Source organism: Emydura macquarii, unplaced genomic scaffold (assembly GCF_026122565.2).
Source record: "Emydura macquarii macquarii isolate MOO-44397 ecotype Brisbane River unplaced genomic scaffold, CSIRO-AGI_Emac_v2 contig_2473, whole genome shotgun sequence".
Lineage (NCBI taxonomy): Eukaryota > Metazoa > Chordata > Testudines > Chelidae > Emydura > Emydura macquarii.
Window position 1 is genome coordinate 40,764,599 of NW_027132610.1, and position 21,642 is coordinate 40,786,240.

Below are 21,642 nucleotides of genomic sequence, written 5' to 3' on the forward strand. Positions count from 1 at the left end.
GCAGGAGCTGGTTTAGAGAAGATCTTCCCTTCTCCCCAGATCAGTGGTGCTGGAATAAGTTTTATAATGGGGGCGAAGGGGGGGGGGAGCTGCTGAAAGCCATTGAACCAAACTGTCAGCCCTGTATATGATGGAAACCCCTTGAAGGCAGGTGGTGCAGGAGCACCCCCCGTTCCAGCACCTTTGCCCCACTTTAGTGGTTTGTGCCCATGCTTCAACCTCTGCTCTCAGGGTCCGGTGTGTGACTAGCGAGGGAGTAGGGACAAGAACCCCTCCCCTCTTCCAGGCACTGGCTGCCACCCCCATCAAAGCCTGGGGGCGAGGAAGGATGCTGCCGGGCGTGGCTCCTGCTCCCCTAGGCGGCGAGGGGCAGCCTCTCTTTAGCCCCGCTCCTCCTCAGGCGCGGCTCTTTATCCCCCCACCCGCCTAATGGCCCTGGAGCCGGGCGGCTCTTTGTTCCCATTGTGCGGGTGCTGCCTCTCCCGTGCCAGAGTGGGAGGGGAGCCCCCGGCCCGGGCGGGCCGTGCTGTCGCTGCTGACGGGAGGCGGGGGAGCAGCTGAGGAGGCGGCGCGGCTGCCGCGGAGCAGAGTGAAGGCGCGCGGGGCCAGGAGAAGGGAGCCGCCGCCGCCAGGAGCGGGAGAAGGGAAGGAGGCGAGCGGCCGAGGGCGCCCGGCGCAGCCTCGCAGGCAGCAGGTGCCGGCAGCCCGCGGGCGGATGGAGGCGGCCTGGCTGCAGCCGCTGGCCATGGCGGAGGTGCAGGCGGGCGGGCCCGGCTCGGTGGTGAGCGCCGAGCTGGAGGTGAAGAAGCTGCAGGAGCTGGTGCGGAAGCTGGAGAAGCAGAACGAGCAGCTGCGGAGCCGTGCGGCGGCCGCCGCCCCCCCGAGCCCGGCCGGCCCGCACCTGCTGCTGCTGCCGCTGCCGCCGCCGGCCCCCGCCAGCGGCTCCCCAGGGGCGGCCGGGCTGGCCTCGAGCGGCGGCCCCGGGGCCCTGTGCATGCCCAGCCCGGCGCCCACCCTCCTGTGCACCGCTGGCCTGGGCCCGCCGGAGCCCTTCGTCTATTTCAAGCCCGCCCCTGGCCTGGCCGGGGCAGGAGGAGGCGGCGGCGGCGGGCAGGAGGCCGGGAGCATCCCCGCTGCGGGGGCAGCCACGGTGCTGGACGAGGTGGAGGTACTGGACCTGGAGGACGGTGACTGCAGCCAGGAGGAGGAGGACACATGGTAGATACCCCCCATTGCTATTGTCTGAGCGCCCCACTCCCGGGGCTGTCCTCCCCTGTGTCCCCGGGCAGATCCAGAGGAGCGCCTTCCTTCGCCAGGAGCGCCAAGGGCTTCATCAGAGTTGGGGGGAATAGCAGCGAGGTCCCCGTCCGGCATGGGGAGCCCAGCTCTAATAATGCAGCCGGGCTAAGTGCCTCCCCTCCCCCCCTTCTTCTCTAATTCTTAAACAGCTGGTGCTTTCAAGTCCCTGATTAGCATTAACCCTAAAATCCACTTGATCTTGTTTTGCTGAAACTTACATCTGCTTTTTTAAACGTGTCATCTGGTTTGTGTGATTAACTCTCTCAATGAAAAGGGGCCATTTCTGAGACCTCTCTTCTTAACTCTAGACTTGAGAAGCAGAAGACATCTCCTAATCGCCCCTTTATGCTCCATCTCCTCTGCATGCCTGACTTCAAGCCCCTGCATCCCTTGGGAAGAGCAGGACTACAGGCTGTCTTTGCAACTGTAACCTATTCAATAATGATCCAAAAACCAGGGAGCAATAATTTGCCCTGAATTTTATTGTTCCTACTAAGCACATTTATCTTCCTTGCTCACGTCTCACACTTGTGCTTCTAAGATTTGGTGACCTCACTAGCTGTTCATTCAAGACATTACAATTAACACTGTCATAAATGTGGGAATTATGAAGTGGTAGATGTCAGGAAGGAAGATTTAAAGTGAAAAATCTGGTTTAGGTTAAAAATTAACTGGGTAAAGAATCGTGAAAATGTGTTACTGAAGAGAAATGATGACTGGTAAATATATTGGCTTTTAGTCTTGATACAAGGCTTTTGTTGTTTCCTTTAAAATAGATTTACTGCATTCAATTTAGGAAGGACTAACAAAGCAATTACAGCCTTTTTTTAAAAAATAAGGCAGTTAAAATACTCTCTCCTTAAAATGCTAACCTCTCTCAAGTTAAATTTCAGTCCTGAATATATAGGAGGTCTTTTGACTTTTGGGCATTGTTGTTGTGTAGTTATATCACTAAGTATGTACATGATTCCAGTGTAATGCATGAATATGTGTCAATAAGCTGGAAAAAGCAGAAAATAAAATAGAACTAGGGGAACCCTTGTGGCTGGTTTTAATGCCCAGAAAGAGAAAATGATAGACAAAAGACATGCAGTGTTGTGTAGCTGTGTTGGTTTCAGCATATTAGAGAGACAGGGTGGGTGAGATAATATGTGAAGAAAAGCTCTGTGTAAGCGCCAAAGCTTCTCTCTCTCACTCACATTCACACACACACAAAAGTTGGTCCAATAAAAGATAACTGCCTCACCCATTTTGTCAAACCAAAGATACTCAGAATTGGCTAGTGTCTTGTAACTTGTATATCTCAGGATATATCTTGTATAATCCTCAGGAGTGCTAATAAATATTACAGAAAATGACCCGGAAGGCCTGATTTACGCTACAGAATTAAACACATTTAAACATGGCTATAGCTCAACTGTATTAAAATAATGTTAAAAAAAAAAAAAGAATGTTATAATTTATTCTAAAGAACCATGTTTTAGCTTGGGTGTCTATCCAGGTGGTGATGTTTTCTTAACATGCTCTAATATAGTTTTTAAATCCATATAGATAAGAGCATATCACAATATGATGCAGTTGAGCCAGAACCATGTTTAAACATGGTTGTTTTTGGTATGGAGGTAGGGTCTTGACTCTTCAGAATGTGATGATCTCTCTAAAGATTTTTTGGTAATAGGCTTTAGTTTTGAATTCTTCTCTTGAGAATCACCAACAATTGTAGATAGTTAGTTAGTTTATTAGTTATTATCATACTTGATTTATCAGTTACAATTTATTCTGTGGATGATTAGATTGTGCTGGACTGATTTGGGAACGTTGTTGGGATGAATCAGTTATAATTTCAAACTTCCTTCATTGCTTATGACATAATGTGGTGAGGAGTTGTTTCTCTGGTCTCATTTAGTTGCTTTGGGATGCCCACTTTGCTTGGTCAGTTTCTTTTAATAATGTTTTGTATGTGCTTACATTTTAGGGCTGATAGGATCAGTATTATTTCAAATGTTGCAGTGCAAATGACAATCATGATTGATTTATCAGTTTTGGTTTGCTTTTTGGAAACAATCTTGCTATTTTGGGACCAAATTCCACCTACTTATGGTATCAGTGGGAACTGCATGTATGTATTGAGGTGCAGAATTTGGCTCTTGGTTTTCCTCTGAAGGACAGTTGCTTGTTTAAAATTAATGAAACTAAGGTACATTACGTATTTCCGTCAGGGATGAATCTCCAATGACCTGCACTGCTGGTCAGTGGTAGTTTGTCAGTTAGCTGCTGTGGGGTTATTGTTAATCTTATGATTCTTTTGATGATCTATTAATTCTTTTTTTTTTTTTAATCTGGTGTCAAATCTAGAAAGCCAAAGGCCAATGCAATCCTGATTATTGGCTTTTTTATATTGGGGTCCTAATTTCTTTTGTAATATTGTTTTAAAAAATTGAAGTTCAAAACAAAAAATATCTTTGTTACAAACTAGTCAAAACTTTTTCTTGGTTATCATCTTTTTGCATAAACATCCAATTATTTAGAACTAATCAGCCACATCTTTTACTTCCAAAATACTGCTGAAAGTTAGCAGTGGATCTAAACTGTTATTTTTCAGTACCTATGTGGCTCTTCATGGTTTTTAATTCGGAACATTAATTCTGTAGCCAACCACTGTATTAAGTGAGAGGCGGTCAGCCCTGTTGTCCGACAAATTCAGTCTTTGAACTCTGCTAGGATTGCAAACAAGGATATCTGTTATGATGAGGACTTGTCCTTTAGAAGCTGGATCGCAAGTACCAATTTATCTCCCAAACAGTAGGCTTCTGAGCAGGCATTACATAGTAATAGCTCATTTAGTATATTACATTAAATCTGACATGATTGGTTAATCTTGGTTAAACTTTTTATAATTTGGTTTTGGGAGCTTATTTTCTCTTAGGATTTTGTATTTTAGGACTTTTACCATTAGAAATGTACATTCTTAATACACAGTCAGTCACGTATACAAAATTATAACGCTTATGTACTGAGTATATGCTAATATATCTGCGTATTTTAATTGAGGTTGTATGTCTCGCCTACTAAGACCCTCACACCCCAAGAGAAATCACTGAGTCCTCTGCAGTGGTGTAGACATATTCTGGATCATCCAACTCCTGAGATAGAAGCTGCAAAACGTTCCCTATGCTTTAGACTGGAACAAGGTAAACCTCTGATCTTTTTTACTTGTTATCTTTCTTTGAATTTCATAACTAATAAGTTAGCATCTGTGCTTGGCATGCAAGTTTGAAGTTCTAGATGCTGGACTCTTTAAGCAGTTTTCTGTGTTTTACCAAATGGCAGATCCATAGTTTTATAATATAACTATACAAAACTTCCTCTGTTACATGAATGGTAGCTATAATTTGAGTTTTTCTTAGTGTGCATTTTAAAGCGATCTCCTTTTCCTTCTCCTCTTCTTTTTCCATCATTCTTCAAACCCTAATTTTTAACTGTCTTAATTTTCAGACATCCCCATTTCCTCTTAATAAGGGTCCATATACTTTAATGGGAGAAATCTTGGGCCCTAAATTAGAGTATCAGTCCTGCCATGAGAGATGCACAAATATATTGCAGTTCTAAGTACAAATCAGCTAAATTTTTATTAATTATTTTATTCATTTGTTTTATCACTCCCAGGCCCCAGTTAGGATTCCAATGTGCTAGGTGCTGTACAATCATGAGGTTCCTGTTCCAAAGAGTTTATAATCTAATTTCAAGCAAGACTTAACAAAGGAGCGCAGCAAACAATTGATGGGTTGTAAAGAGAGAAGAAGAATGGGAGAAGGAGAACAAGGTTAATGCTAATATAACCATAGTGTTGTAAGCTATCCATGGCCCTGATCCTCTAAAGCACATGCTTAAGATTAAGCATGTACTTACGTATTTTGCTGAACTGGAGCCTGTGAATCTGATCCTGTATCGCTCAAGTCCATGGGAGTTTTACTATTCACTTCAGTGGGAACAGGATGGAGGCCCATATCTACAACTTGGTGTTGTCCAATTGTTTGAAAAGATACATGTTTTAAAAATAAATATTGACTATTCTTGACCATCCTTCAACCTAGCCATAATTAGTTGTTTGTGCATGTGTGTGTGTGCACACGTGCAACCACAGCAGTAATAAGTCTTGGGGAAGTATTTGAAATTGGAGAGGGTAGTGATCTAATGGATTAGTTCAGGAAGTTTGTACCCTGTCCAGCAGTTTACTTAACAATTCTGTTGATGATGCATGAGCTGGAAGGAATCCAGTTTTGAAAAAAAGCGTCACAGAGCAGATTTTAGTTTAGTAGTTGTTTTACTTTTAAAAATAATTAAAAATCCAGATGCAATACAAAGTGCCTTCTGCTGCCATTCTCAATTTTAAATAATAATGTGCAACAAAGGAAATCCAAGGTACCACTCTAAACTCATAAAAAAGTAATTCACTAATGTTAAAACCTGTCAAAGCGATGGGTAATCTTTTTTTTTTCTCTGAGGTGTTGTTTATATTTACTAGAAAAGTAATTTGCTTTCACATTTTCCTTTATATTTAGAATTTAAGTGAATTGCCATCTCTCTAGTTTCAGTTAGTTTGTACATTTTTCAACATCTGAGAGGTCATAGCAAATTTTGATGTATAAATGCAGATATTAATGTATAATGTAATATCTTATTCAAGAGTACCTGTGACAGCGAGTCATTTTTACTATATATTCTAATTACGGTTATTGCTCAATGAAGTTCCATTCTTTTAAAAAATAATTTGAGTATTTATATTCAAAGGCCATGTGTAAATCTCATCTTGGGAGCTGTGTGTTCAAGAAGAGAATTGTCTCATAAATGTTTTTATTGCACTGGTTTTACAATAGTATTGTTTTGTTGTTACTAATTAACTACCTTTGCTCCGATATGAATATTTTTAATTGGGTCATTCCCTTGTAAGTAATAGTTAATAAACAAATGTCAAGTATTAAATATTAACATTTATATCTAATTGTAACACAGTAGGATTAGGTTTATAGGTGTCTTTTTCCCCCCCTGTTTTGGAACAGGATGAGACAATTAAAACAATTTAGTAAATATGTTTTATAAAGTAAAACTAACTTTCTGTAATGTGACTATTCTGGTTTTATTTTGTGTCATTGTCTGTTGATTATCCCTTTTATTTATATGTTACAGTTTGATTCTACCTTAAAAAGTGATAGTAAAAATGGCATTGTGGGCTTCCATAATAGTTGTTTCAGGTGATAACATATACGGTTTGCTCAGTTTAAAAGTAAAAAGACTTTTTCCACTCAGCTACCAGCCCTTCAAACACACCATAGGATCAGAAAATCTAGTTGTGCTCTTTCCAGCTTGCACTTCACCATCAGTAACCCTGGTCCAATTGAGGAATATTACTTGTGTACTCAGTGTAAAATAGCATTGTACAAATCTGTACTCTTTGAGATAAAAGGTTTGCTATTGGAGTTTACCTAATAATTTTGTTGATGATTCATGAGCCAGAAAGGAATTCAGTTTAGCCACCCATAGCTATATTAGCACTATAGTGGTAACAGGAACGAAAAGCAGTAAAGACGCGGTATGTTTTCACTGCCATGGCGATTGGTGGCTAAATTGAATCTGTGTAGACCCGCTCAGTTGATTGAAGAATGGTCTCTGGTTGACTCCATTAATCCACCTCCCTGAAAGGAGTAAGGCTGCATCGATGAGAGGGCATCTCCTGTCAACTTAGCACCATGAAGATGCCGCTCTATGTGAACCTAAGTACGTTGACAGATACACAAGCTACCTTCTGTAGCTTGCGTAACTCCCATCGACTGCCACCACCCTTGTAGAACAGTCCTTATTTTAATCAGTAAAATCAGCAGATATGACTGAATGCACATGGGGAGAAGATCTGTGAACTAAAAGAGATGTTATTTTTACTTCGCTATTTTCTGACTGTTACATTTTGGGCTCATTAGAATTTATTTTGGGTTGCTTTTCGTGGATTTGTCAAAATCTTATCTTATTTTAATGTAACTTTCTGTATTCAATTTTAGGTTGACATAGTTTTCCTTCTGATGTTGTAATTTGTTTTCCATAATAACGTGTATTGAAATAATGTGTTTCAGGCAGGATAACTGAAAACTCTGTCCAAAAGTGTGTGGTGCCAGTAAAGGATTTTGCAGTAGAAAAAGGAGCTCGATCTTAGATTAGAGATTTAAGATTGGGATGGAGGGGGAGGGACATATCCAGAAGTTTAATATATTTCCTCTACAGAGTACTTTGAAAACATTTGCTAAACCTCTCAATATTCTCCTGATTTACCATTAATTATCATATTTATATCCATTTTATAATACATTAGCATTGTTACAAGGTCCAGCTCTGCAAGATAGAGATGCTTTTTTACAGTTGGGTGAAAATTAAATTAAGCCTTGTTTATGTAACAAGTTCTCCTTTTTGAAAAAAAAAAAAAATCTCCTCTTATTTTGCTGGAGCACCGCTGATGCAAATCCATGTTTGATTAAATTACTGTACTATTGACTTGGCTCAGTTATTTCTTCTGCTCTTCATACTGGCCCCAGTTCAGCAAGTTACTTCAGCACATGCCTAATCTTAAGCGCATGAGTGGTTCCACTGAAGCAGAAACTATTCAGATTGGTGTACCTTGGTGAATGTTGTCCTCAGGAACCAGCTGCAGCTCCTGGCTGCTCTTCCTGAGTTTGCACATCATCTAGACTTGGTAGCAACCTCTCTTCTATTCTGGATGCAGTGGTTGCAGCTCTTTCTCATAACTCTAGTGGGGGAAATAGTTCTAGAGGCACTTAGGCCTGAATGCACAAAAGGAGTTAGGGCTGATGATGCTGAGTGTCATAATGCCTTACCTTTTTTAAGCACGTAGAAAATCACTGTGATTCACAAGGCCTGAGTTAGGTGCATTGGGTCCCATACAACGAATAGGGAGATAGAGGTACCTTTGACTGTGATTCACAAAAGCCAGCATGCTAGGCAGGGAGCTGTCTAGCTGATGGGAGATGCCAATGAGAGGAATGTATGCTAAACCTCCCCTGCCTGCAATAAGTGTCTAAGTCTGGGCTGCAGGGAGGTGATTATCTCTTCTTGGGATTCTCAGATGCAAACCCTCTCTTGGCGGTAGGCACCTATGCCATTAGCAAGAAGCTGCAGTGGGGGAAAGAGGAGGAAGACTTAAAAACTTATTTGGGTCAGAGAGAGAGAGAGTGAGTACAAGCACGAGAATGACTTTATGGTTTGGTGGTTAGAATATTCATCTGGGAGGCAGAAGATCCAGGATCAATTTTCCCTATGCCAGTGACTCTAATTATTTTTCCAGGGTGCAACGGCTTCAACAGGGGAGATTGAGGGAGCAGAATATCCCATAACCCGGTAGTTAGAACACTCTTCTGAGAGGTGGCAGGTCCCTGTTCAAATCCCTTGTTCCCTTCAGGTGGAGAGGGGTCTTGAACTGGTGGTCTCCCATATTCTAAGTGAATACCCTAACCACTGGGCTGAAAATTAAGAGGGAAGTCGTCTTCTCCACTCAAGCTGTTTTGTGTGAACTTACATGCGGGGCTTGATCTGTTTGATGCTCTCTGAGCAGCTTCCTAGATAGGGCCCTACACATGATTTAGGTGGCAGAATGCTGATATTCCCCTGGTTTGTGAATCACTCTGGGGCTTTGGCAGATGGTAGGGGGCTGGGTGCCGACAGTGAGACAGTAGTGCACATGCCCAGAAGCAGAAAGTTAGGCAGCTAGGGAACTTTTGCGACCAAGACTTAGGTTCTGAGTGAATTTAGGCACCTCCAGGGAACAGCGTGAGTTTTGTGCATCACAGTTGTCCCAAAACTGGGACTTACGTGCCTAACTCCTTTTGTACATTCAGGCCTTGCTGCCTTTTTACACTTTATCAATTTCTCCATGTCTCAGCCTAATTTGTTGCTCGTGGTGATTTGTCAGTCAGAAAATTAAACCACCTGGGTAGACTGGATGGAACCGTACCTTTCCAGGCGAGATTTGTCTCTGAAATAGTGTGCCCAAAGTACAGCTAAAAACAAATGTCCCAATTTTTGTAGTGTGTAAGACTGAGAGAGATGTACGGTTCTGAAGACACTATAAGGCCAGTAGTGTAGTCCTGGCATAGGACGTATTCTAGAGTATTTGCTGCTGTTTCATATCTTCCCTGATTGTGCATTTTGATGGCTAAAGAAATCAACCTTTTGGAGACCCAAACCTAAAATTGGCAGTAGATCAAAGAGCCTTTTTACATTATCCAGATAAAATTGCTGAGCCTCACTTATGTTATCAAACGTTTATACTCTATTTTTCTGAGATGCTTAGCAATGGAAGACTTCCAACTGAAGACTGTTCAAGTTTGGGGACATATTTCTAGTGGAAGTTCAGATGTGGAGCAGAATTATAAGAATCCTGTATTTTCCTATTCACCTTGCTGTTTCTGTTTTTTGTTTGTTTGTTTCCCAATTGGGAGAATCCTGCAGAATCCTGTCTAACCTAGACAGTGTTGTACAACATAAACACTGTGCTCTGTGCAGAAAGAGCAACAACATGAAGCAAATTAGGATTGAACAATTCTAGTCAATTGCATGGTGCTGGGAAAGCACTGTATGACTGTCCTTTTGCTGCAGTGCATGGAAAGGAGAGATGGGCAAGGAAGAGACATTCATAGAAACTAGGAAAAAGTGGGATGAGGAAGTGTCATTTTCACAAGAAAACTATTCCTCTTTGATCCTTTGCTTGGATTTTTGTCTGGTGGTTTCCTTTTGTCTGTTCTGTAGCAATTTGCTGTTTAATTTTAAGTTGGTACCCCCATTTTTAACACTGTTCTCCACCTTTTGATTCTATGTCAGATCACCAGGACCACATATTAGCCTTAATAGTGTGATAGGGTCTGTTTTACATTTATTAGTAATGATGAGAGGTTTGAAAAAGTGCTGTTTACTAAATCCTCTGAAGAGAGAGAGATGCGACGGGCAAGTTTTCCATTCCTGTGACTTCCTGGGAGCTGTGCCAATTTACACTAGCTGAGGATTTGGCCTGTAGCTGTACTGCAATAGCATCTCATTGAAGAGCCAAGTAGATAAATTGAGGTGTTAAGAGGTATTGCAAGGAGTCACTCTAGAGAAGACCAGTTAGTTTTTCTGCAGAGCTTGAAACTCAGCCTGTCAGACAGCAGTACCCACAGGATCTGTATTATGCCCCAGCTTTTAATAGTCCCTTGGTGCAGAGATATGTTTGTGGAAGATTATAATTTAGAGATGCTTCTTCATAAGGGACAGTATTATAAATATAGGAATTTAGAGATGTCCCCTGAAAGCTGGGCTTGAGAACATAGTGTAGCTGGGCACAGTGGTTCATCACAGAAGCACTCTAGTTTGTTTTATTAAAAGTTTTATTCCTTTCTCATTCACTGGTTTGCTGTTTAATGAACCCCATGATCGTCGCACTTGGAGGATCCCTTTCAGCATGCCAGACCTCTAAGGGGGTCTCACTCTTCCTGAAGGAGAGGCCAGGCAGCCTCAGTGCCTCTGAGACTGAGCCTCTGGGCTCCTGCCTTCCTGTGTCACATCATGAGCTCTGCCCAGTGAGTCCAACTGAGATAAAGTCTCTGCCAGGAGTCTGACACCTGTCAGGGACCAATGTGCCCCTGCAGTTATTGGCAATAATACTAGGAAACCTTTCAAAACAAAGTAGGATTTATTAGTCACCTGGAAAACAGCATCAGGAAGTCCTTAGGTTAGCATGGAAAAATAAAGCTTAAGCTGTAATCCATTCTAGCCAAGCCAGCATTTCACAGAGCCAAGCTGCTCTGGAATCCATTTTCGGCTCCTCTGTCAGTCCCCCATGAGAGTTTGTCTCTCTCCAAAAGCTAACTCTATTCCAGCCACTTGACGCCTTTCAGTCCATTGTCCAACTCCTTCAGATCCATGCTGCGTTCACGTGTTTCATCTGCTGATGTTTCCCTGTTGTTAGATGTCAATTATTCACTCCTTGGGGCTCCCATTGTCTTTGCCATTTGGATCCTCCATTGATATAGCTCTGTTACAGCCAGTCCTTTAATGACCCATTCATTCCACCCTAGACAGTTACATGACACAACACCTCATGTCTCCTCTTCCCCAAGAGCAGCTTTTTAACCCACTGTACCCAAAGGGGAGCAATGCAAAGTACAGAGGGAAACTGAGGCACAAATAGGAATCATAAAATCGGAGAAAATTCCCACTGGAGTTTCTCAGGGATCCATCTTGGGACCAATCCTATTTAACCTTTTTATTACTGACCTTGGCACAAAAACTGGGAGTGTGCTAATAAAGTTTGCAGATGGCCCAAAGTTGGGAGGTATTGCTAATACAGAGAAAGACCGGGATATCATACAACAAGATCTGGATGACCTTGTAAACTGGAGTAAAGAAATAGGATGAAATTTAATAGTGGAAAGTGCAAGGTCATGGACCTAGGACTAATAACAAGAACTTTTGTTATAAGCTGGGGACGCATCAGTTGAAAGTGACAGGAGTAGAAGGACCTGGGCATATTGGTTGATCACAGGACGACTATGAGCCACTAATGTGATGTGGCTGTGAAAAAGCTAATGTGGTTCTAGGATGCACCAGGCAAAGTATTTCCAGGAGAGATGAAGAGGTGTTAATACCGTTATACAAGGCATTGGTCAGACCTCTTCTGGAATACTGTGCGCAGTTCTGATCTCCCATGTTTAAGAAAGATTAATTCAAACTGGAACAGGTGCAGAGAAGGGTTACTAAGATGATCCGAGGAATAGAAAGACTTGCCTTATGGGAGGAGACTCAAAAAACTTGACTTGTTTCGCCTAACCAAAAGAAGGCTGAGGGGAGATATAATTGTTTTCTATAAATACATCAGAGGGGTAAATACCAGAGAGGGAGAGGAGTTATTTAAGTTCAGCACCAATGTGGACACAAGAACAAATGGATATAAACTGGCCATCAGGAAATTTAGACTTGAAATTAGACTCTAACCATCAGAGGAATGAAGTTTTGGAACAGCCTTCCAAGGAGAGCAGTCGGGGCAAGAAAGCTAGCTGGATTCAAGAATGTGTTTGATAAGTTTATGTAGGGGATGGTATGATGGGGTAGCTTAATTTGACAATTGACTGATCTTTGACTACTAGCAGTAAATATGCTCAATGGCCTGTGATGGGATCTTAGACAGGGTGGATTCTGAGTTACTACAGAGAATTCTTTCTGGGTGTGTGGCTCGTGAGTCTTGCCCACATGCTTAGGGTTTAGCTGATCGCCATATTTGGGGTTGGGAAGGAATTTTCCCGCACGGCAGATTGGCAGAGGCCCTGGGGGTTTTTCACCTTCCTCTGGAGCACTGGGAATGGGTCACTTGCTGGTGGATTCTCTGTACCTTAAAGTCTTTAAACCATGATTTGAGGACTTCAGTAACTCATTCTTAGGTTGGGGGTCTTTTACAGGAGCTGGGTGGGTGAATTTCTGTGGCCTGCGTTGTGCAGGAGGTCAGGCTAGATGATCATAATGGTCCCTTCTGACTTTATAGTCTATCAGTCTAATTTCTTTGTTTCTGAAGCCTTGTCCTAGGTATATTATGTTCAGGTCAACCTCAGCTGACACACAACATAGTGTTTACTATATTTATGCACATAACGGCTATAATTTAATTGAGAGGTTCTGGAGAGAGAATAAACCATTGGAGACAAGCTCCTGAATAGTTGTTTCAGTGTCACAATATGCCTTCCCTTCAAAAGATCACATACAGACAGTATTTTTTAGTTTGGAGGCACATTATTCATTATATTACACAAAACTGTTTCTATCATTCAAAAACAGACTGCAAAAGAAGACTGTGGGCAGTGGCAAAACTTCTACAACTGACTTCAATAGAACCAAGATTGGACTCTATTGTTTTTAAACAGCTGAAGCAACATTTCGTAAAAAGAGAACTAATCTAGGATGAGCTGTATACTTTCAACACTCCAGCCTGACAGTTCACCTTTCAGTCAGACCCGTTGTAGTCTCCCCTTTAACCAGTTCCTTATCCACCTTCCGATTTTTGTGTTATCCCCATCTTTTCCAATTTAACTAATAATTCCCCATGTGGAACTGTATCATTACTGAAATCTGGGTAAATTAGATCCACTGCATTCCCTTTGTCTAAAAAATCTGTTATCTTCTCAAAAAAGGAGATCAGGTTGGATTGGCACGATCTACTTTTTGTAAAACCATGTTGTATGCTGTCCCAATTATCGGTAACCTTGATGTCCTTAACCACTTTCTCTTTCAAAACATTTTCCAACACCTTGCACACTACTGAGGTCAAACTGCCAGGCCTGTAATTACTCGGATCACTTTTTTTCCCTTTCTTAAAAATAGGAGCTCTGTTAGTAATTCTCCAGTCATATGGTACAGCCCCTGAGTTTACAGATTCATTAAAAATCCTTGCTAATGGGCTTGCAATTTCACGTGTCAGTTCCTTTAATATTCTTGGATGAAGATTATCCGGGCCCCCTGATTTAGTCCCATTAAGCAGTTTGAGTTTGGCTTCTACATCGGATGTGATAATTTCTACCTCCATATCCCCAATCCCATTATCCCCCCTGCCACTATCTCTAAGCTCTTCATTAGCCTCATTAAAAACTGAGGGAAAGTATTTGTTTAGATATTGGGCCATGCCTAGATTATCCTTAACCTGCACTTCATCCTCAGTACTTAGCGGTCCCACTTCTTCTTTCTTTGTTTTTTCCTATTTATATGGCCGTAGAACCTTTTACTATTGGTTTTAATTCCCTTTTCAAGGTCCAACTCTACTTGGCTTTTGGCATTTCTCACTTTAACACTACATGTTCTGACTCCAAGAGGTAGCTTTCCTTGCTGATCCCTCCCATCTTCCACTCCTTGTAGGCTTTCTGCTTTCTCTTAATCACCTATCTGAGATGCTTACTTATCCAGCTTGGTCTACAACTCTTGTCTATGAATTTTTTCCCCTTTCTTGGGATGCAGGCTTACGATACTTTAAGTGAAAGTTGCAGGAACTAATTCCAAGCCTCCTCTGCCTTTAGATCCATGAGTTCTTCAGTCCATCCCATTTCCCTAACTAATTCCCTTAATTTTTAAAGTTAGCCCTTTTGAAGTCAAAGACCATAAAATCCCAGATCTATTTTTGTTTATCCTTCCATTTAGTTTGAACTGAATTAGCTCATGGTCGCTCAAACCAAGGTTGTCCCCTACAACCAGTTCTTCTACGAGGTCCTCACTACTCACCAATATCAAATCCAAAATGGCATCCCCTCTTGTTGGTTCAGCAACCACCTGGTGAAGGAATATGTCATCTATCACATCCAGGAAAATCTGGGCCCTATTATTATTACTAGAACTAGTCTTCCGGTCTATATCTGGGAAATTAGTCTCCCATAATCTCACACTTCCTGGTAGTATTTACTTCAGTAAAAACATTAAGGAGGTCTCTATCCATATCCAAGTCGTATCCTGGTGGTCTGTAGCACACCCCAAGCACTATCCCTGGGGAAGCTCTAGTAGCTTTCTTCCCCAATGTGATTTTTGCCCAGACAGACACTGTCTTATCCCTTGCATCACTTCTAATTTCTTTTCAGTCTATGTCATCATTGATATACAATGCTACTCCACCACCTTTGCCTTTATTTCTGTCTTTCCTAAACAGCACATAGCCTTCAATACCTGTACTCCAGTCATGACTACTATTCCACCAGGTTTCTGTTATCCCTATAATATCTGTTTTCACTTCCTGCACCAATAGTTCTAGTTCCTCCATTTTGTTACCCAGGCTCCTTGCATTGGTGTACAAACATCTTAATTTTTGCTGTTTGGCTTTGCTCACACTCCTTTCACAATTCAGCAGTCATTCTACTGCCAGTATCGTCTATTAGACTGGTACCTCTACCACCCTTCCTCTTAATGTCCATTCTCCTATCCACTGCCATAACCTTTCTTATTTAATTTTTCTCCCTCTCAACCTTAAAATCAGACATGGAGATTACTCAGGCATCTCCCAACCATCTCCCTCAAACTCCTAGTTTAAAGCTCTCATAATAAGTTGTGCCAACCTCCATCCTAGAAGTCTATTTCCCTCCCTATTCAGGTGAAGTCCATCCTAAGAGAACAATTCTCTGTCCATGAATGCCTCCCAGTGACGATACATCCCAAAGTCCTCCTTATAGCACCACTGCCTGAGCCATCTGTTGATCATCATAATCTTCTCACGCCTTTTTTGTCCGCCTCTAGGGACAGGCCAGAATCCCACTGATGATCATCTGAGCCTTGATTTCCTTAAGAGTCTTCCCCAGCCTGGCATAGTCTCCTTTGATACATTCCAGTGAGAATCTAGTTGTATCATTTGTTCCCACATGAAGGACAATCAGCGGATTCTTTCCTGCTCCCGCTAGGATCCTCTTCAGCCTCAGGTCCACATCTCATATACTAGCACCAGACAGACAGCACACCCTTCTGTTCTCCAGATCAGTTCTGGCCTGACTGTTCTTCTCCATAGGGAGTCCCCAGTCACATAGACCTGCCTTTTCCTGTTGATGGTACGATTCTACAGCCTATCCCCTGGTCTTTCTGGCTGCAAGTCCTGTTGTCTTCTGTTCTCCCTGGCAATCTTCTGCAACCCATCCTGGATCCTCCTGGGGATCTTATTTGGTGGTATTTCCGTTGGCTCATCCACTCTTTGTATAGGATTAGCTGCTCTTCTCTTCTTCCTTGGCCTCCCACCTTCAGTTACCGCTTGCTATGCCCCTTCTTCATTTTACAGCTCTGCAAACCTGTTCTTGAACTCTGTTTCTCCGTCACTAGCCCGTCTTTTCCTCCGACTGGCTCTCATAGTCACATGCTTCCCCTGGCCACTTTCCTCACCCAGCAGTCTCCCCTAAGAGTTCTTTGGTCCTGCTTCCATCTGCAGGTCTGGGCTTTTCCCTTTAGCCTCATCATGCCTTTGCTTCATCATCTGCCCAAATCCTCTTCTAAACTCAACCAGAGTTTCCACCTGCATTTCCAAGCCTCCGATCTTCTCTTCCATCAGCTCTATTTGGTGGCATTTCATACAAACAAAGCTCTTTTGAGGTACCCCCTCCAGGATCATGTACATCCCGCAGCTCCCACATCCAGTCATCTTCATTGTCTCCTCCACTGCTTGGGTCACTGCAACTGCTGCCTCTGTATCTGCATAGCCTTCTCCCTTTTCTACTGTCAGCATAGGCTAAGAAAAATTAAGCCATCTAACAGTATGTATTCTCTACTCCTCCATCTAGAGACATGCATACTTTAACACTAGCATGACCAGACAGTGGACCACCACTAGTGCAACCACAGACAATGTACCACAACCATAATCTAGTAGGGATGCCAACTTTCCAGCATCCCGTTCCTCAAACTTCCTGCCACTACAGAAACAGCCCACATTCTGCCCCTCCTCTCACTATTATCTCTACTTCACAGTTATGGGAAAACACATTCAGCACTTCATATAATTTTGACTCTTGAAAATACAAGGCAATCTTTGAGAGCTATTAAACAGTTTAATGATATAGTAGCTCTTTGACAGCAGAAAAGAGGAGAAAATATTGGAAATGCACGACAGTTGTGTTTTACATGCTTGAACAGAAGCAAAGCTATTTTGAATTGCAAACCATTTTGATTTTCATATAGATTTAATTGATGTTCTTTGAGACATCGAGGTGTAAAACTTTATGGAACTCCGGAATTGATTAATGAGATTTAATGCAGTTTTATCATGCATATTTTTCATATGTGATGGGGATTGGAATCCTGCGTAAAATGTTTTCAGATTATGAACAGTAGCGTGTTGAAGCATGCAGTTGTCAAGATGGTTGTTTCCATCATAAAGAAAACAAGGAGTATAGTTTGTGAAAATCTGGAAGCACTTGAAGAAGTTGCAAGACTGATGCAGTTACTTTGGGTCTGATACTGAGACATCCTGAGTGCCCTCAATTCCTATCAACACCAGAACTGGTACTCTGCCCCTTGCAGAGGCTCTCCACATCTTGCAGAATTGGTCCTGTAGTACTTTCTTTACATAAGTGCAAGGTCTTGCTCTCCAGGCACACGGCATGTTTTCAAACATTTGAGTTGTCTCTTATTAGACTTCATTAATTTGGGAGACCCATTTACTGCATGTGCGTAATTCCAGTCAGTTCTTGGAGTTTTCACAAATGCTATAGATTTTTACAAGCAAGTATTGAAGCTGTTTTGCATGCTTATGTGAAAAAGCTCTATCCTTTGTATTCTACTTAGAGGCATGTTTTTTTAAGTGTTTAAAATAGAAATTTCTATCCAGCAATAAAAACATATCAATTATCCTGTCTAGGATTACAGGCAAGATGTTGTTATGCAGTGTAGCAGAAACCGTAACTTTGGTTTCCAAAATACACAAATCTCTTTTGTAGAGAGAGAAAACAAATAAAGCTGATTTGTATTAAAGGAGACAAATGCATTTGATGGCTCATCCTTTGCATGAGAAATCATTTAGTTGGTATGGTTCCTTCTGAAACTGGACTTCATATAGCTTATGTGGGTGGGGAACACTCCTTTAATTTTCTTTACTCGCTGACACAATGCTAGCATTTTACCAATCTTTAAATCGTTGTAGCTCTTCTCTGAACTCTTTAATTTTTCCAGTATCCTTTTTTGAGATGCAGACATCAGAACTGGACACCATATCTCCTTACTCTGACTCTGTATACCCCTATATACATGTCCAAGGCTTGCATTTTTTGCAACGTTTTGTTTATAGTATTTCACTGGGAGCTCATGTTCAGTTAGTTGTCCACTGTGACCCTTAAGTCCTTTTCAGAGTCACTGCATTCCAGGATATGGTTCACCATCTAGTGTGCCATTTGTTGATAGATGTATGACTTTGCATTTGGCCATATTAAATCCATGTTGTTTGCTTGCATCCAGCTTACCAAGTGATCGAGATCCAAAACATCTGTCACTTTCCTGCTGCCAGAGGGCATGGAAACATTAGTTTCCCATAAGAAATTTGGGTTAACCTTGGCATCTGTACAGATATTGTTAAATTGAGCCCTAAAAACAATGTGATTCTTTCAAAGCTACAGTAAATTCTTTAAAAGTTGTTTGGTGTGAAAGTTTACTGTGCCTGCTATTCCAAATGAAACTACTTTTTTAACTACAATGTTAAGTTTTGTGAAAATTTCTTGTCCATAACTTCTCATACTGAATATTTTTCGATGAGAGTATATTGAGACTGGCTTACAAAGTCAGCAAAACAAGAAGGGTGCATCAGTGCAACTGATGAAGATATAGGAAATTTTTAAAATCAAGCTTCTTGGTATCTTTTTTTCCTATAGCTCATTCATTTTTTTATGCATCGCTCAACTGTAATTTTCTTAATTTTACTTTAGAATGAAAAATAGTTATAAATATTTTAATTTATAAAACACATTTTACAGTGGAAATATTTACTTTAAACTTTCTCTTTGTTGATGACTTTTTTTATGTCTGTTGAAAATGTGGCTCTCTTTAACATACATCATAATTAAACACCTGGATTAAAAGCTTGACACTTTTGAGATGACTGAGTGGGAGGAGTTAGTGTAAATACACCTGTGATACAAAAATTGCTTTTTGAAAAAGAAACCCACATGATTCCTGCTATGACAGACAGTTGGAGGCAATTTTAATGATTAAATTGATGCTTGTTTTAAACATCCATAAGAAATCAAAAGTTGACGCTTGAGAAATGTTACTGGAATCTGTTTTTGGGCGTTTTGCTGTGGGAGGCTGCAGAAATCTAATATGCTCCAGATGACTGTCTTTCTTTGATACTGAGCTGATATTTAGGGTATATCTTCACGGATGGCGGCAAATTTGCTGCTGTCAGATCAATCTATCCGGATTGATTGAGCGGTCAGTGAAGACTGAATTGTTAAAACCACCCCCTGAAGTGGTGTAGCGCTGTGTCGTAGTTCCCGTCGAAGCAGCACAGTGAAGACGCTGCACACAATGAAAGTTAAGAAGTTGACGGGAGTTACTCAAGCTACTCTGCATAGCTTGCCTAACTCTCATTGACTGCTGTCAAATTTTAAGGTAAGTGTTAGGCCAGGCCTTAGATCTTATTTTTTTTTTAACATGATGAAAGGTTGTGCAAAGCCACATTAAAAAAGACACTGGACCAGATTCACTGGTACACTCAGGCCACCTTGACCACTCCAGGAGTGTAAGGCATCTGTAAACCTAGTTGACCAGGCTGAGTTATATCTGACTCGCAACACCAGAGTAGTTCAAAGCAGGCAGAATACACTGGGGAATCTGATCAGTTAATTCTTGTTCTTGTGACAGTAGGGGTTTTAATTACCTTTTGTAGCTGCAGAAGATTTCCCTCCACCTTACTTTGCATAACTAGCCCTGCTTTTGCCTGAAGTTATGCTCTCCTTTGTACAGTCATAGAAGTAGGATGTTGGGTTGATGATTTAACTATTTGTTCACTTTTTCATTATTTTGCCCTTCTACTGATGTCTTCCTAATCTGTTTATCTCTGCCTTTCTGCTAGCCTTTCATGGTACTCTTGAACTACTGTTAGTACTCCACATGCTTCTCCAATCCTTGATAGAACCTTGGTATTTTGTAATGGGTTGCTAAATAGTGCCACAGTGGAACTATGATTTGAATTATTAGAGTACTATAGAACTTTTAGAATGTTAACAATAACACTGAAGTACTTTAGCATAACTTTGTGCAGAACAGAGAAGCTATTACAGTTTAGAAACTGTAGTAATTGAAATAACTTGAGATAAAGAAATAAAAAATTTGTTTTAAAGGCTTTGCTGTAAAAAACTTAAAGCTATATCTAGGCAGATTTAGAGGTTGATTGAGGGCTGTTTTATCATCTTTCTTTTTCTTTTTTTTTAAAAAGAAAAGTCATGGACATAGAGCTGGCAAAAAGGGCGTGCTGTGATAAGTGAAGAGACTTGAACATAGTAGTTTGACTGCATTTACAAAAGCTAACTCAGGATGGATGAGATTTTTACCATCTCTAGAGGAATTAAAGCTTTCCTAGAGTTCATTTGACCAGTCCTTTGTGTAGTGGAAAGTGTTGTGTTCCTGCTCTCTATTAGTCTTTCATGCAGCCTAGAATTTAACTTGTCAGCACTCAAAGTTCTGATGTGACATTGTTTTGGCAGTGATCATCCACTCAGTGATGTGAAAAAATTCCAAAATATCAAGTGATGGATTTTTTTAAAAAGCAGAATCCATGATTCTCATGACAGAATTTGCAACCTCTGAGCCCGAGGGGAGAGACCTCATTTCAAGTTTATTTTGGATTTGATAAAAATAGAACTCCCGCACAGTGACATTTTGTCTTGCATTCTTTTGGACTGAGTTCTTAAGAAGCCCCAGGAGAAGAGAAACCAAGGCTGGGAGTGCCTGCAGCACCTCGCTAAGTCAGGAGAGGGTGCCAAATAGCAACACACCCTATGACACTAAGCATTTTAAATGTCATTTGGGGCTTGAACACAAAAGAATTGTCTTGCAGTTTTTGTACCATCAAAGTGAGTTCTTCACCTTGGCACAAGATATCCTCTGTCAACATGGATGATCTTGTCAATTATCAACTTTGTCTTGAGTTTCTCTTTTTTGGGAGAAGGGTTTGGAAACAGTTGTGTTGAAGCAACCCTGGCAGTACAAACTTTTTTCAGATTTCCATGGCTCCTTTCAATCCTGCTTTAGCCTTGTTATGGTACAGAGACTATGCTGGTTGTATTGTTAGATGATTTCTTTCTGGTAAGAAAATAGTCACATGTCTGTGCAGATTTTTCTAGATCTATCAGCTGCCTTTGGCAATGAGAAATTGTTGATGTGTTTACAGACCCTAACTGAGGTAAATGGCGTTGCTCTTCAGTAGTTCAATCCTTTCTTTGATAAGTGCCGAAGGATAGCATTGAGTGATTGCTTGTTTGTCCCCTGAGCTCTCTCTTGTAGGGTTAGTTTAGGGTTTTTTTGGTTTTTTTTGGTTCTGTGCTGTAACCTCTTTTGGTCAATGTGTTTTATGGCCTTTGGCAATAAAATTAGTGAGACTGCGTGAGCTATGGCACCCATCTCTACACGTCCATTTATCAGAGCCAGATAGTGCTATTGAGCAATTTACTCTGTGTTTGGCTGGAAGCATGTTGTCCTTGGATGTGTGTCGTGTTCGTTATGCAAATTCAAAGGTGTCAGTATGTGTCTGTCTGCTATTGCATGCTATAGGGTGCCTTCACTTGAGGGAGTTAGAATATTGATGGAGAAACCTGCTGC

At 41.4% G+C, this 21,642-nt stretch overlaps 1 protein-coding gene across 2 annotated transcripts in view; it reads left to right on the forward strand.

Moving 5' to 3' along the window:
- Positions 1–275: 275 nt before the first annotated feature.
- SLAIN1 (SLAIN motif family member 1) overlaps positions 276–21,642 on the forward strand; it is a 71,642-nt gene continuing 50,275 nt past the window's right edge. The window contains exons 1-2 of one of the 2 annotated variants that reach the window (XM_067563278.1): positions 276–1,218; positions 4,351–4,490. In XM_067563278.1, coding sequence (XP_067419379.1) covers positions 716–1,218; positions 4,351–4,490 — 643 coding nt within the window. In that variant the 5' untranslated portion in view covers positions 276–715. The remainder of the gene's footprint in view (positions 1,219–4,350; positions 4,491–21,642) is intronic. The other variant, XM_067563279.1, reaches the window with a different exon arrangement.